The sequence below is a fragment of the Miscanthus floridulus genome, chromosome 18 (genome assembly GCF_019320115.1).
Source record: "Miscanthus floridulus cultivar M001 chromosome 18, ASM1932011v1, whole genome shotgun sequence".
NCBI classification, from domain to species: domain Eukaryota; kingdom Viridiplantae; phylum Streptophyta; class Magnoliopsida; order Poales; family Poaceae; genus Miscanthus; species Miscanthus floridulus.
In genome coordinates this window covers 126,328,739-126,342,141 of record NC_089597.1, presented here as the reverse complement: position 1 = coordinate 126,342,141, position 13,403 = coordinate 126,328,739, and the positions used below count along the sequence as shown (strand labels likewise).

The window sequence follows — 13,403 nt, the reverse complement described above, 5'->3', positions numbered from 1 at the left end:
CAGAGCGGGGGCATCACAGTCGTTGTCGCCGGAGTTGGAGAAGAAAGCGACGGCGAAGGGGGGAGGGGAAGAGGGCGGGCGTGGAGGAGTCTAGGCGGGGCGATGGGTGGCGACGGGGGCAAAGCGGGCCAGTGCGGACGCCATGGCGACAGGAGGAACAGTGGTTCGCTGGAGGAAGAAGAAAACACCCGAACCATTGGATGGGCATTAGACAGCTCAGAAACATCGCCTTAAATTATCGCTGATCTCAGACGCTTAAGGTATAGCATGACCCTTTTACTTATCTTCACTTATGGGTCAAAGCACCCGCTTAAAATTTATTACTCAGTAAAAGCCCCCGTCATGAATTGGGTAATTCTATAGTACAACTTATAAGTCGAGTAAACGCAATCTATTTTTTTTTCAATTAGGCGAATGACTTGGGCCATATAACGAGATAGCTCTACTCGCTATGGCTCATTGCACAATGAGCTAGCCAGCTCGGCTCGTTAAGAAAACAAGCTAAAAACTCTAGCTCGGCTTGGCTCATTTCTCATTTGGTTCACCAGTTGGCGCTTTAACAATTTTATTAATCGGTACATAAATCAGTAGCTAGTACCTACTATTTCCATACAAACATTGTGAGAAAAGGGAAAACAAACAAGAACATCAGTTGTATACTTCAATCTTGTGCAAACAAAATAAATTCAAATCTAATTATTGTTGATTTAGATTATTGGACTATGAAATGCTTGGCTCGTTTAGTTCATGTGAGTCAATAGTGAGAGACACAAGCTAGCAACTTAGCAAGCTATGAGCTTTTTATCCAGCCTCACAAAATAGTGATGATGCATATGGAGTGATGATGCATATGGATAACTATATCTTGAATGCATAAAACTAATTGATTTCTCAAAGCACCCACCTTCTTCATATTACATGTCCTTAGACCACTATCTTTAGAGAGTGTGTGTGACTGATGATAAGACCATCTAACAATTTGGATGTAACCTATACGCTGATGATGTCACTATACGGTATTCCCGCACCCTTTTCCTTGTTAATTGTCACGTGTCCCCAACTAATTGTTTTCTACGCCATATATGACCAAATTTCCACATGGCCGATAGTGCCACCACGCAATTCATACACATTTTCTATATCATTACAAGCTCAACATTCTAGTCAAGTTACCATCCATCGTTGGCTCACCGCCTTGGTTCCTTTGCAACTAGCACTTGATGGACCTTCGCATCGTAACTAATGGCATGTTTGGTGTGGCTCCTGCTAGCTTCATGTGCAGTTCGAGTATTGGAGCAGGCGTAGCCGCGCCGATCAATGGCCCTGTTTGATACTCTAGCACAGCTAGAGGTTAAAGTTAGTTTCTAACTTAGGACTAGCCTTAAATTAACTCTAGCCTAAGAGATGTTTGGATACAAGGGTTAAAATAATAATAAATGTGCTTTCCAAATCATTGGTGCGTGTGAAAGTAGAGAGAAAACAGTGGACCCCACCTCAAATAGCCCCAACTAGCCCAAATAATCACCTCTTTGGGGGATAGTTTTTTAGGGTGGACTAGTTGCAAATAATCCACTCTAACCCTCCTGTTTAGCTACTTTAGGGCTAGTTGAGCTCCAACTAGCCCAAACTAGCTCTAACCCATGGATCCAAACAGGGCCAATGTCGTGCGGAGGAGCGTTTCTGCCTTCCCATGTATGCGAAGCTAGAGCTAGGGCGCCAAAAACGAGCTCTGTCTATAGGGTTTTGGCTCCGGCCTCATAGCACCCCGCATGGAGCCGCACCAAACACGCCTTAACCCTGATTGTCGTTGCGACAAGAGGTGTCGTTGCATTGTTGGGGGGTGTTCGGTTCCTACAGGAAAATTTTAGTCCATATCCCATCGGATGTTTAGACACATGCATGAAGTATTAAATATAGACGAAAAAATAACTAATTGCACAGATTGTGGCTAATTTGCGAGACGAATTTTTTAAGTCTAATTAGTCCATGATTTGACAATGGGGTGCTACAGTAAATATGTGCTAATGGCGGATTAATTAGGCTTAATAAATTCGTCTCGTTAATTAGTCTCCATCTATGTAATTAGTTTTATAATTAACTCATATTTAGTTTTCCTAAATAGCATCCAAACGTCCGATGTGACATGGACTAAAATTTAGTCCGTGTAACCAAACACCCTTGTCACCAAGGTTTTTGAAGGCTTTGCTCGATGGTTTCAAACATCGACAGCCTTCCATGAAAAATACGTGGCTTTTGAAAAGTATGAAGAACATTTGCCAAGAAAATTCCATTCAAAATGCTCCTTTTCCATCTACTCCATGAGACAATGAACAAGAAGTGACCAAGAACAGGAGGAAGAAAAACGAACCAGGATTACACACATTGACACACACACCAAAAGAAGAAGAAAAAACCCGGGAAGGGCCCACACGGCACAGAGGGGAGCATAGACCAAAACGGGAGGATAGTAAAACCGGGGCCTTGTTTAGATTGAGAAAAATTTCAACCCGATGAATAGTAGCACTTTCGTCTTATTTGGTAAATATTGTCCAATCGTGGACCAACTAAGTTCAAAAGATTCATCTCGTGATTTCCAACTAAACTGTGCAATTAGTTTTTTTTTTACCTACATTTAATGCTCCATGCAAGTGGCTAAAAATTGATGTGATGGAGAGAGAGTGAAAAAACTTGGAATTTTGGGGTAATCTAACAAGGCCCGGGAAGAAACAGAGGAGAGGGAAAGAAAGCGACACAACTGCCTGACCTGACCTCCATGCCTCCGCCGTCCCCCTCCTTCCTCTTTCTCCTCTCCAACCTCAAGAAAAACTTTTACTTCCCCGAGGCGAGGCCCGCAGAAGCAGAGGAGAGGAGAGAGAAGGACCACACCGCAGCACGCACAGGCAGGCACAGCTCCCCTACTACACGCATGCCCACGCCACCCTCCCCCCTAGCGTCTCTCTCTCGCTCTCTCTCTAGCTGCTAGCTAGAAGCCCTGGATCCCTGGTGTCGTGGTGGTCTAGACAAACAAGCCATTGGTCTCCGTGCGTGTAATCGTGTTGGCCTGCCTGCCTGCTTCCCGCTGCCCGCCCCTGCCTTCTTGTGCTCGCTTCCTCCCCCGCCTCGCCTGCTCCCCTGTCCCTCCCGTGTCGGAGGGGACACGCGCACGCGCGGCCGTGTGGGACGGGCCGGACTGCTCGGCTGCTCCGGCGCCGCCGGCCATGCGTGGGGCCCGCTAGCTAGCCGACCTCTCTCTCTCTCTCTCGCTCGTTCTCGCCGGCGAAACGAGCGCTTGGTTGGCTTGGCGGTGGTCCGGGACGCAGAGATGATCAAGCAACAGCAGCAGCAGGCGCCGCCTCAGCCGATGCCGGCGAGCTCCGCCGCGCCACCGGCGCCTGCCCCGGCGGCGGCAGCGGCGCCCAGCGGATGCGAAGGTATGTAGCGCTTGCTAATGGCGGCCTGGCGGGAATGGAATGGAATAGTGCCATCTCGGCTTCGCTCTCTGGTGCTTGCGTTCTCGAGCTTTTCTGCTTGGTGGGATTGGAAAGCGCCTTTTGTTTTTCTTCCCCTCTGGACTTCTGGCTGTAGCAAAGGCGCGATTTTTCCAATGCATTCTAGGGGCTTCTGTGATTTCTGGAGATTTGCGGGGTGTTTGTTCTCTGCAAAAAAAAAAAAAAAAAAAAAAACACCGCTGGCCGCGCCGTCGCGATCGTCGCCGGCCACCGGCGTGGAAAAGTGCATGATTATTCTGCATTTATGTTCCTCCGTGTCTCAGAAACCCCGGAGCTCCATCTGGCGAGCTACGAGAGTTCTGTAGTAGTAGTAGTAGTTCTTCCTTTCTTTCTCTGTGTCCGCAAGGGCAAGCGCAAGCTGCAACGGCAGCCATGGTGGTCTGCGTGCCTTCGGCGGAATTAGGGGGGGAAAACGTAGCTCCTTTTTCTTCTGTGGTTATCACTGATGAATGATGATGCGGTTGGTTTGGTTTGGCCGTTTGTGTGTTTGCAGGGGAGAAGAAGGCGCCACCGATCAACTCGGAGCTCTGGCACGCCTGCGCGGGGCCTCTGGTGTCGCTGCCGCCGGCGGGCAGCCTCGTCGTCTACTTCCCCCAAGGCCACAGCGAGCAGGTGAACCCCTTTCTCTGAAGCCTACCCGTGCTATGATTCATCATTCATGGTGGCTCTTTGCTCCTTAGCTGCCCACTTTTTTGCAATATTTTTTTTGAGTTTTTTTCCCGTATGGTCTGACTTGTTCATGTGCCACGGCATTTTAAAATGCTTTCTAGTTGGCAATTTTTGCTTTGATGCTATGCATAAGAATATTTTAATTCTTAATGACGGGCCCTCTGGGGTCATGACAGATGACAGGCCAAGATTGGTTTCTGTCGAATTTTAATTGCTAAAAGTATCAGGGACGTGACTTGATTTGTTGTTCTCCATTTTGTTGAGTGAATGAGTGGTACTGCCAGTTAAGTTGATGGGACCTTTCCCTGTTTATAGTGCACATCACTATTTTAATGTATATATTTTTACAACAAAAAATGTACTACAATTCATTTCTCGGGATGTTTCATTTAGTATGACTTTTCAAAGCACATTTGTTCTGTACTTTAGGCTTTAGCAGACCCTTATTCCATCATATGATGACTATTTCCTTTTTGTCGTGTAGATTGGTCCCTTTTTTTTGAAATGAAAGAAATAAGCGGCCTCTTTGGCTGGGTATATACATCGTATACCATCGTGGATTATAAGCTGGAACAATATTTTTCTCTCACACCAAACAAGCCAGCGGTAAATAATTCACGATCGTTTACGACGAAACGAACAAGCTGAAGATTGTTACATTCGATACACGAATTCATTGAAATATGGACATGCTAACGCAAAAAAGAGAAGATACGTTGTGCATGTAATATTTGTTCGGTTGGTTGGTAGTATGTTTTGCTTTGTTTGCTGCCGATTTTTGGCTTATGGCCAAAGGAGTTGGGAGTAATGGGCCTACTACCCCACTCTTTTTATGGGTTTCTGGTGTGCTGCACCATTCCCTTCCTTGCTGTTTGGTGGATGAAGGAACCAAGAACGATGGAATTTTAGCTTTTATAGGTGATGCTTTCAGTAACCTCTGTCACAGATTTCAGGGTTTGGCACCAAAGAATCTTGTTTTGAGCAAGTTTAGGGGATGGGATGATCACATGTTCGGATCTATAAGAACATCTCCTGCAGGGCCTTGTTTAGATTGAGAAAAATTTCAACCCGATGAATAGTAGCACTTTCGTCTTATTTGGTAAATATTGTCCAATCGTGGACCAACTAAGTTCAAAAGATTCATCTCGTGATTTCCAACTAAACTGTGCAATTAGTTTTTTTTTTACCTACATTTAATGCTCCATGCAAGTGGCTAAAAATTGATGTGATGGAGAGAGAGTGAAAAAACTTGGAATTTTGGGGTAATCTAAACAAGGCCCAGCTATCTAAACCCACTGCCTGTCCTCTATTTAAATAGTAGAGGAAAAAAAAAAACCCCACTCAGGCTACCTACTCCACTGCCTACATCTGTCGGGCCAACGAATCCTTCTGCCTATTTTTCCTTCGTCTCTCCCCTCCCAACGCCCACGGAAACGCCCGACACCGCCCACACCCGCGCCTTGCCCTCGCCTGCGCCGGCCCTCGCGGCGGCCCTCCCCGGCGGCGGCCCTGCCCATCGCGCGGCCCTTGCCGGCGGCCTCCCGCTGCTGTGGCCTCGCGCGGTGGCCACCCCATCGCACGGAGGATCCCGGCGCTGGCCTACCATCAACGGCGGATCCCGGTCCGCCACCTCCACGCCGCAGGGGAGCCACGCGCCCTTCACCGGCCGCCGCAGGAAGCCGCACACCCCGCAGGGAAGACGTGCGATGGCGTGGCAGCGCCGCTCCTCCGGCTCCCATCCCCCCGACGGCGCGCGGACTCCCAGGCGCGGCGGCTCGGCTCCCCTCCTCTCCCACCGGCGCGCGGGCTCGCAGGCGGCCCCCGCAGGCAACTCCGCTCCCGATGGCCGAGTTCGTCGATGGGGACCAGGAAGAGGATGACACGTGGGTCCCCTTTGACATAGACTGCTAAAATAAATTTAGGAACCATGTTTTAGGAACGACAGCTGGAGTTGGAAGTAAAATATAGGTAGGATAAAAATAGGTCGCTACCTAAACAGATATTTAGGTCTTGTTTGGTTTTAAAATTTTTTCCTAAAAAGTGCTACAGTAGCCATCACATCGAATCTTGCGATATATGCATGGAGCATTAAATGTAGACGAAAAAAAACTAATTGCACAATTTGGTTGGAAATCACGAGACGAACGTTTTAAGCCTAATTAATCCAGGATTGAATAATAATTACTAAATAAAAACAAAAGTGCTACAGGAGCCAAAATTCCAAACTTCACCCAACTAAACCACCAAAGGTAGAACTGCCGGTGATGCTCTAAGAGATTCTCCGTCTGAATGCGAGTACTGGGAGGTGTCCAACTTTGGTTTTTCCTTTCTTTTTTGCTCGATGAAAGAAAATGGAACCTTTTCAGTTATGATTGGCTGGTGGTTTCCTCGCACATGGTGGCTATAATAGCTCTTTGATGCAATGTATCTACTTGTGCTATGTGCTGTCAAATCCCAACGACTTTCCATCACAACTCATGTGGCTTCTACAGTAGATATTAGTTTTACACTGTGCTGGTGTTCAGGGATTTTTCAACCTGATTTACACAGTAGATATTAGTTTTACACTGTACGACTTCAGTTAGTAGCCTCTTTGTTTTATTTTTTCTTTGTTTCTTTCCTGATGGCTCACAATACTTTGGGAATTTATATCTGTAATCTATATAAGAAGATTTTTTTCATTCTGTTTTTTTTTCTCAGGCTGTGTTTGAGTTGGAGTATGAGATTTAAAGTTGGCTCTTACTGTAGGTTGCAGCTTCTATGCAAAAGGATGTTGATGGACATGTTCCAAGCTACCCAAATCTTCCATCAAAGTTGATTTGCCTTCTGCATAATGTCACTTGGCATGTAATATTCTGCTTTGTCCCTACTTTAATTATCTTCTGTTTGATCATTTGTTCATTTATACTAAAAGGATTTGTTCTGGGGCTTCCATAGGCGGATCCAGAAACAGATGAAGTGTATGCGCAAATGACTCTCCTGCCAGTTACTTCAGTACGTATCCAGTGCCATTCATGGTTGCCATAAGTTTTTCCTTCATTTCGGTATTTTAACACAAGTTTTTGTATTTAAAATTGATTGTTAATGGTGATCAGTATGGAAAGGAGGCGCTGCAACTATCAGAACTAGCGCTGAAACAACCAAGGCCTCAAACAGAGTTTTTCTGTAAGACACTAACTGCAAGTGACACAAGCACTCATGGAGGCTTCTCCGTGCCTCGTCGAGCAGCTGAGAAGATATTTCCACCCCTTGTATGTGAAGATTTGAGTCCACATGATTTCGAGCATTTTATTCGTTATTGCAATTAAATGTACTCACATCCTTCTGTAGGATTTCTCCATGCAACCACCCGCTCAAGAGATCCAAGCCAGAGATTTACATGATAATGTATGGACATTCCGCCACATATATCGAGGTAAAAGATGCAGCATCGTGGAAATCTTTTTGGCTGAAAAATGTAGTATCAGTGGCATAATGGATATGTACATGTAAATTTCGGTTTTATTGTCTTCAATACAGTTGTGCATTGTAGCTCATGTACACAATTTTTTTTTAAAAAAAGTTTTCACACAAATATTTTTTTCATGGTTCTATCCTTTTCGTGCACATAAGGATGTTTGACCATCCTCATCTTTTGGAACGAACAGGTCAGCCAAAAAGACATCTGCTTACCTCTGGCTGGAGTCTTTTTGTGAGCGGAAAGAGATTATTTGCTGGTGATTCTGTCATTTTTGTTAGGTACAGCTGTACATCACAGCTTCTGAATCTATGCCTTTAAGATTTTCTCTAAAAGAGCTCACGAGAGATGATAACTCCTTTTTTTGCTGGTGTTCATTGTGATTCAACACTGACTATTCCTTGTTCTGTGTTTTTTCTTATATTTTTAGGGATGAAAAGCAGCAACTTCTACTTGGAATCAGGCGTGCTAATAGACAGCCAACTAACATATCGTCATCTGTCCTTTCAAGTGACAGCATGCATATAGGAATTCTTGCTGCTGCAGCCCATGCCGCTGCCAATAATAGCCCATTCACCATATTTTATAATCCCAGGTCTGCACTGAGTTGTGACTTAATGCCTAATATTTACTACACATGGGCTTACTTCTAGTGAATGCTAGCGTCCATGAAAATCTCAAATTGAAAGCTTTCATTTTCAGGGCCAGTCCTACAGAATTTGTCGTGCCGTTTGCTAAGTATCAGAAGGCACTCTATGGTAATCAAATATCTTTAGGAATGCGCTTTCGCATGATGTTTGAAACTGAAGAATTAGGCACAAGAAGGTATACTGTATCTCACTTTACTTTTTCCCTGCTTCAAGTGTCTTCATTATTGTTTTGCATCTCTTTCTAACAAACATAATGGGTTTTGCTGGTACTTCCATATTATAACTAGAAACCAAATTAAGATGTTTTGACAAAAATGTCATATTCTAAATCTCCATTTTTTTTTCATATTCCTATATGTTGTTATTTTGCAGGTACATGGGTACAATAACTGGCATAAGTGATCTAGATCCAGTAAGATGGAAAAACTCACAATGGCGCAACTTACAGGTTGGTTTTCTAGTTAATTTCGTTGCATCCTGTGCGCTACCCTTTTCCCCTTTTCTGTTGCTGTACAGATATTCTTTTGTGACCTAAGGAGATTGTATTTTTTCAATAGGTTGGCTGGGATGAGTCTGCAGCAGGCGAAAGGCGGAACAGGGTTTCAATTTGGGAGATCGAACCGGTTGCTGCTCCATTTTTCATATGCCCTCCACCATTTTTTGGTTCAAAACGTCCCAGACAATTAGGTATGCTTTGGTGTTTACAGTAGCACTAGTTACTTGGCAGGACTTTTTTTTCTAGATAGTTAGGTAGGTCAGGGATGCTATTCCTCTATCCTACTGAAGATGCTGGGTAATCTTCTTTCAATTATAGCTAACCTGTTAATGAATTCTGTATATATTTTGTGACTTTAAGATTTAAGAGTAGTTTTGAGCCCTGATATAAAAATGTTTTTTTAATGTGTAGCATCGATGTATAATAAATGATCTCTGCTATGTACTTGCAGATGATGAGTCCTCAGAAATGGAGAATCTCTTAAAGAGGGCAATGCCATGGCTTGGTGAGGAGATATGCATAAAGGATCCACAGACACAGAACACAATAATGCCTGGTCTGAGCTTAGTTCAGTGGATGAACATGAATATGCAGCAGAACTCCTCGTTTGCAAACTCGGCGATGCAGTCCGAGTACCTACGATCACTAAGCAACCCCAACATGCAAAATATTGGCGCAGCTGATCTCTCAAGGCAGTTAAACCTGCAGAACCAGATTCTGCAACAGAACAGCATTCAGTTTAGTTCTCCCAAACTTCCTCAGCAAATTCAGACGGTCAATGAGTTGTCAAAGGCATCACTTCCACTGAATCAGCTTGGTGTGGGCACCAAACCGCAAGAGCAAACTCAAGAACCAAGCAATCTGCAGAGGCAACAACAGTCCATGAACCAACTACTTCCATTGAGCCAGTCTCAAACCAATCTTGTCCAGGCTCAGGTCCTTATCCAGAATCAAATGCAGCAGCAGCATCAGCAGCAGCAACCACCATCCATGACTCAAAATCAGCAGCCAGCTGCTAGCCAGTCGCTGTTCCTGCCCCATCAGCAGCAGCAACCACCATCCATGACTCAAAATCAGCAGCCAGCTGCCAGCCAGTCGCTGCTCCTGCCCCATCAGCAGCAACAGCAACAGCAACATCAACAACAAAAGTTGGTACATCAACAGCAGCAGCTTTTACTTCAGCAACAACAATTGCAGCAACAGCAGCAAAATCAGCAACAGTTAAATAAGATGGCTGCGCAAGTGCCAAATCTGGCGCCACATCAGCTGCAACTGTATGATCAGCAGCTTCAACTGCAATTGCTACAAAAATTGCAACAGCAGCAGCAGTCGTTGCTATCACAACCAGGTGTTACTCTTGCACAATTACCTCTAATCCAAGAGCAGCAAAAGTTGATTATTGATATGCAGCAGCAGCTGTCAAATTCTCAATCACTTTCCCAGCAACAAATAATGCCTCAACAAAGTACCAAAGTTCCATCACAGGCAACACCACCACCACCAACCGTGCAACAAGAGTCACAACAGAAGCTTCCACAGAAGCATGTTGGGTTCACTGACACATCACATACTGCCATTCCTCCAACTACATCAGTCAATGCCATTTCAGCTGTGGGAAGTCCTCTGATGGCAACTGGTGCCACACATTCTGTACTTACCGATGAAATCCCTTCCTGCTCAACATCACCTTCAACAGCTAATGGTAATAATCTTGTGCAACCAGTCCCCGGAAGAAACCAACAAGGCAGCATGATCAACTATGAGAAGGTGCCTCAGTCTATTCCTATGTCAATACCAAGCTCCCTGGAAGCTGTCACGGCGACGCCAAGATCAATCAAGGAACTGCCAAAGTTGAATTCTAATGTCAAGCCAAGTGTAATGGCTTCAAAGCTACCAAATACAGGGCTTGTACCTCAAAATTTGGGTAACAATGCACCCCCGACGGACTATCTGGAAACAGCTTCATCAGCAACTTCAGTGTGGCTTTCCCAAGCGGATGGACTTCTACATCATGGTTTTCCCATGTCTAACTTCAATCAGCAGCAGATGTTCAAAGATGCGGCTCCTGAGACTGATATTCAGGGTGCAGATCCCAGTAATAACACACTCTTTGAAATAAATAGTGATGGTCAGCTGGCCTTTCCCATGGGAGCGGATGGCTTCTTATCGAATGGAATTGATGCTTCCAAGTATCAGAATCACATTTCAACAGATATTGATGGTAACTACAGGATCCCAAAGGATGGTCAGCAAGAAATATCGTCATCCATGGTTTCACAGTCATTTGGTGCATCAGATATGGCATTCAATTCAATTGACTCTGGTATGAATGATGGTGGTTTCGTGAACAGAACTTCTTGGCCTCCTCCTCCCCTAAAGAGGATGAGGACATTTACCAAGGTTGGCACTTTTCTATTTCTTTAACATACAGCTAATCTTTCACTTTGGGTAAACATAATAGTATCTGTGCTTTTACTGTTATGAAACGAAGCATATGCTACTTTCAGTTTCATACTATTTCTTCTGCTTAACCTATAATTTCTTGTAGGTGTATAAACGTGGAGCTGTAGGTCGGTCCATTGACATTAGTCAGTTCAATGGATACGATGAGTTGAAGCATGCTCTGGCTCGCATGTTTAGTATGGAGGGGCAACTTGAGGAACGACAGAGAATCGGCTGGAAACTTGTCTACAAGGATCATGAGGATGACATCCTACTTCTTGGTGATGACCCTTGGGAGTAAGTTCAGCTGTCTTGTACTTTAATATTATATTTTTAAAATTATTTGCTCTTGGGAGTCTCTAAGATGGGAATACCAACAAAATTGGCAATAATGATCAATTTGTAAAACTGCTGGACATGTATCTTCTTGAAACTGGGCCTGACAATTTTGAGATATGCTCAATAATTACATGATGAGTTATGAACAAAACATGAACAACCCTAAATGTGCTCAGATTTGGTCTTACCCTTGTTTTGTTATAATGAATGCTTTGCTATCGCCTATAATGCAGGGAGTTTGTCAACTGTGTGAAGTGCATTAGGATCCTTTCGCCTCACGAAGTGCAGCAGATGAGCTTGGATGGGGATCTGGGGAACAACATTCTCCCCAACCAGGCCTGCAGCAGCTCGGATGGCGGGAATGCCTGGAGGGCTCGCTGCGATCAGAACTCTGGTAACCCTTCTACTGGTTCATATGACCAGTTTGAATGACCTAACTTGACGGTCCATACATGCCGGATCACAAGTAGGCGTCTCCTGAAGGATGGCAGGTGCAGAGTATTTGTAGATGTGTGCCCAGTTTTACATCCGGGAGAGCAAATGGCTACATGGATTGGTAGTGTTTTTGTTCATATGTTTAGGTTTTCTCACATGGAAGGAATGCAGTATACGACTGTTGCAGACGCACTTGTGGGCCCCGGATATCAGCAGCAGCGTCGCCAGAAGGGAACCAACAGAGGCAACAAATCAACACAGGGTTTTTCCTAAAAATCCCCCTAAAGCTCTGATTTCCTATAACTGTCGGGTTTCTCAAAAATCCTTCTAAAACTCGATTTACTAAAACTAGTTTTTTTTTTGGTGATCCAAACAACCACTTGGTTGATTAGTTTTTAAAATTATTGGTAAAGTTAAGTTTTTTGAGGAATTTGTTAAAGCTAAGTATAGTTGCTAGTATCACGGGATCCGGTTACCAAATTGTAAGGCAGAGCTGCATCATTCAAGCAAGAATTTGAACCCTAATAGTTATTAGACAGGACAAACTAGTAGCATAATATAATAATTAATTCCCTTTGCTCCACCGATGCACACCTTTCCTCACGATGCAGACCCCTAATGCTGGGGAAGGATAAAGATCTTGACACCGTCGGTGAAGTCGACGCCGACCTCGGCGAAGCCCTTCTCCGCGTGCTGCCTCAGGACATCGCATGCAGGTCGACGCAGTAATTTCTACGAGCCGTATCAGATTGACGGACGTCGCGCAGCTCGGGGAACCTGGAGTAGACATAGGAATTTTCCTTGATAGGAGGCAGCTTCTGGTACAAATGTCTCATCTTGAGAATGTCGATGAAAGAGTCGGGCACCATCTCCTTTGTGATCATAGCCACCGTCGGCTCGGCCTTGCGCTGGATCCCCGTCGGCGGCTTGGTCAAGAAGACGAAGTTGATCCAGGAGGCCTCCGTCACCATGCCTGTCCCGGCCGCCTCCTTGTTCCCCCGCCCAGCCTTGGTGACGACGCCGATCTCGCTGTCGACGACGAAGCTGCTCCCCGACATCCTGACGGCGGCCTTGATCGATCGGGGCTAGTGTTCGGTGGCGGTGTTCTCGTCGACGTCGACGCGCCCGTCTGTCGCCGCGCGCCTTGTCGATGCAAGGGCCTGGTGCTGCGGGCGCCTCGCGAGGTAGGCCTTGGTTGGTGCAGGTGGCGGCGCGGCAGATTGCTGCGCTGCGGCGTTGTTGTAGGTCGAGAACGAACGAGACCCAGGGCACGCCGTCTCGCCGCGCGCGCTATATATATGCTATGTGCAGCCACCGGCTCAACATCAAGGGCCACATTTACCGGGCGACCCTGCCCGTTCAAAGCAAGATCAAGAAAGAGGGCCTCAAACAAGCAAGGGTTATGT

At 45.5% G+C, this 13,403-nt stretch overlaps 1 protein-coding gene across 4 annotated transcripts; it reads left to right on the top strand.

Moving 5' to 3' along the window:
* The first annotated feature begins 2,859 nt into the window (after window positions 1-2,859).
* LOC136522571 (auxin response factor 19-like) lies at window positions 2,860-12,427 on the top strand. Of its 4 annotated transcripts, none has more exons than XM_066516376.1 (14): window positions 2,860-3,431; window positions 4,003-4,121; window positions 6,934-7,025; window positions 7,116-7,172; window positions 7,274-7,429; window positions 7,509-7,593; window positions 7,826-7,916; window positions 8,066-8,230; window positions 8,338-8,460; window positions 8,658-8,733; window positions 8,843-8,972; window positions 9,233-11,181; window positions 11,330-11,520; window positions 11,796-12,427. In XM_066516376.1, exons 1-14 carry the CDS (start codon window positions 3,424-3,426, stop codon window positions 11,992-11,994), a joined length of 3,441 nt encoding a protein of 1,146 aa, XP_066372473.1. In that variant the 5' UTR covers window positions 2,860-3,423; the 3' UTR covers window positions 11,995-12,427. The 4 variants fall into 4 exon arrangements, with proteins under 4 accessions (XP_066372473.1, XP_066372472.1, XP_066372474.1 ...); XM_066516375.1 differs by having other exon boundaries at window positions 6,927-7,025; XM_066516377.1 differs by lacking the exons at window positions 2,860-3,431; window positions 4,003-4,121 and adding an exon at window positions 5,559-6,061.
* The last annotated feature ends 976 nt before the right edge of the window (window positions 12,428-13,403 follow it).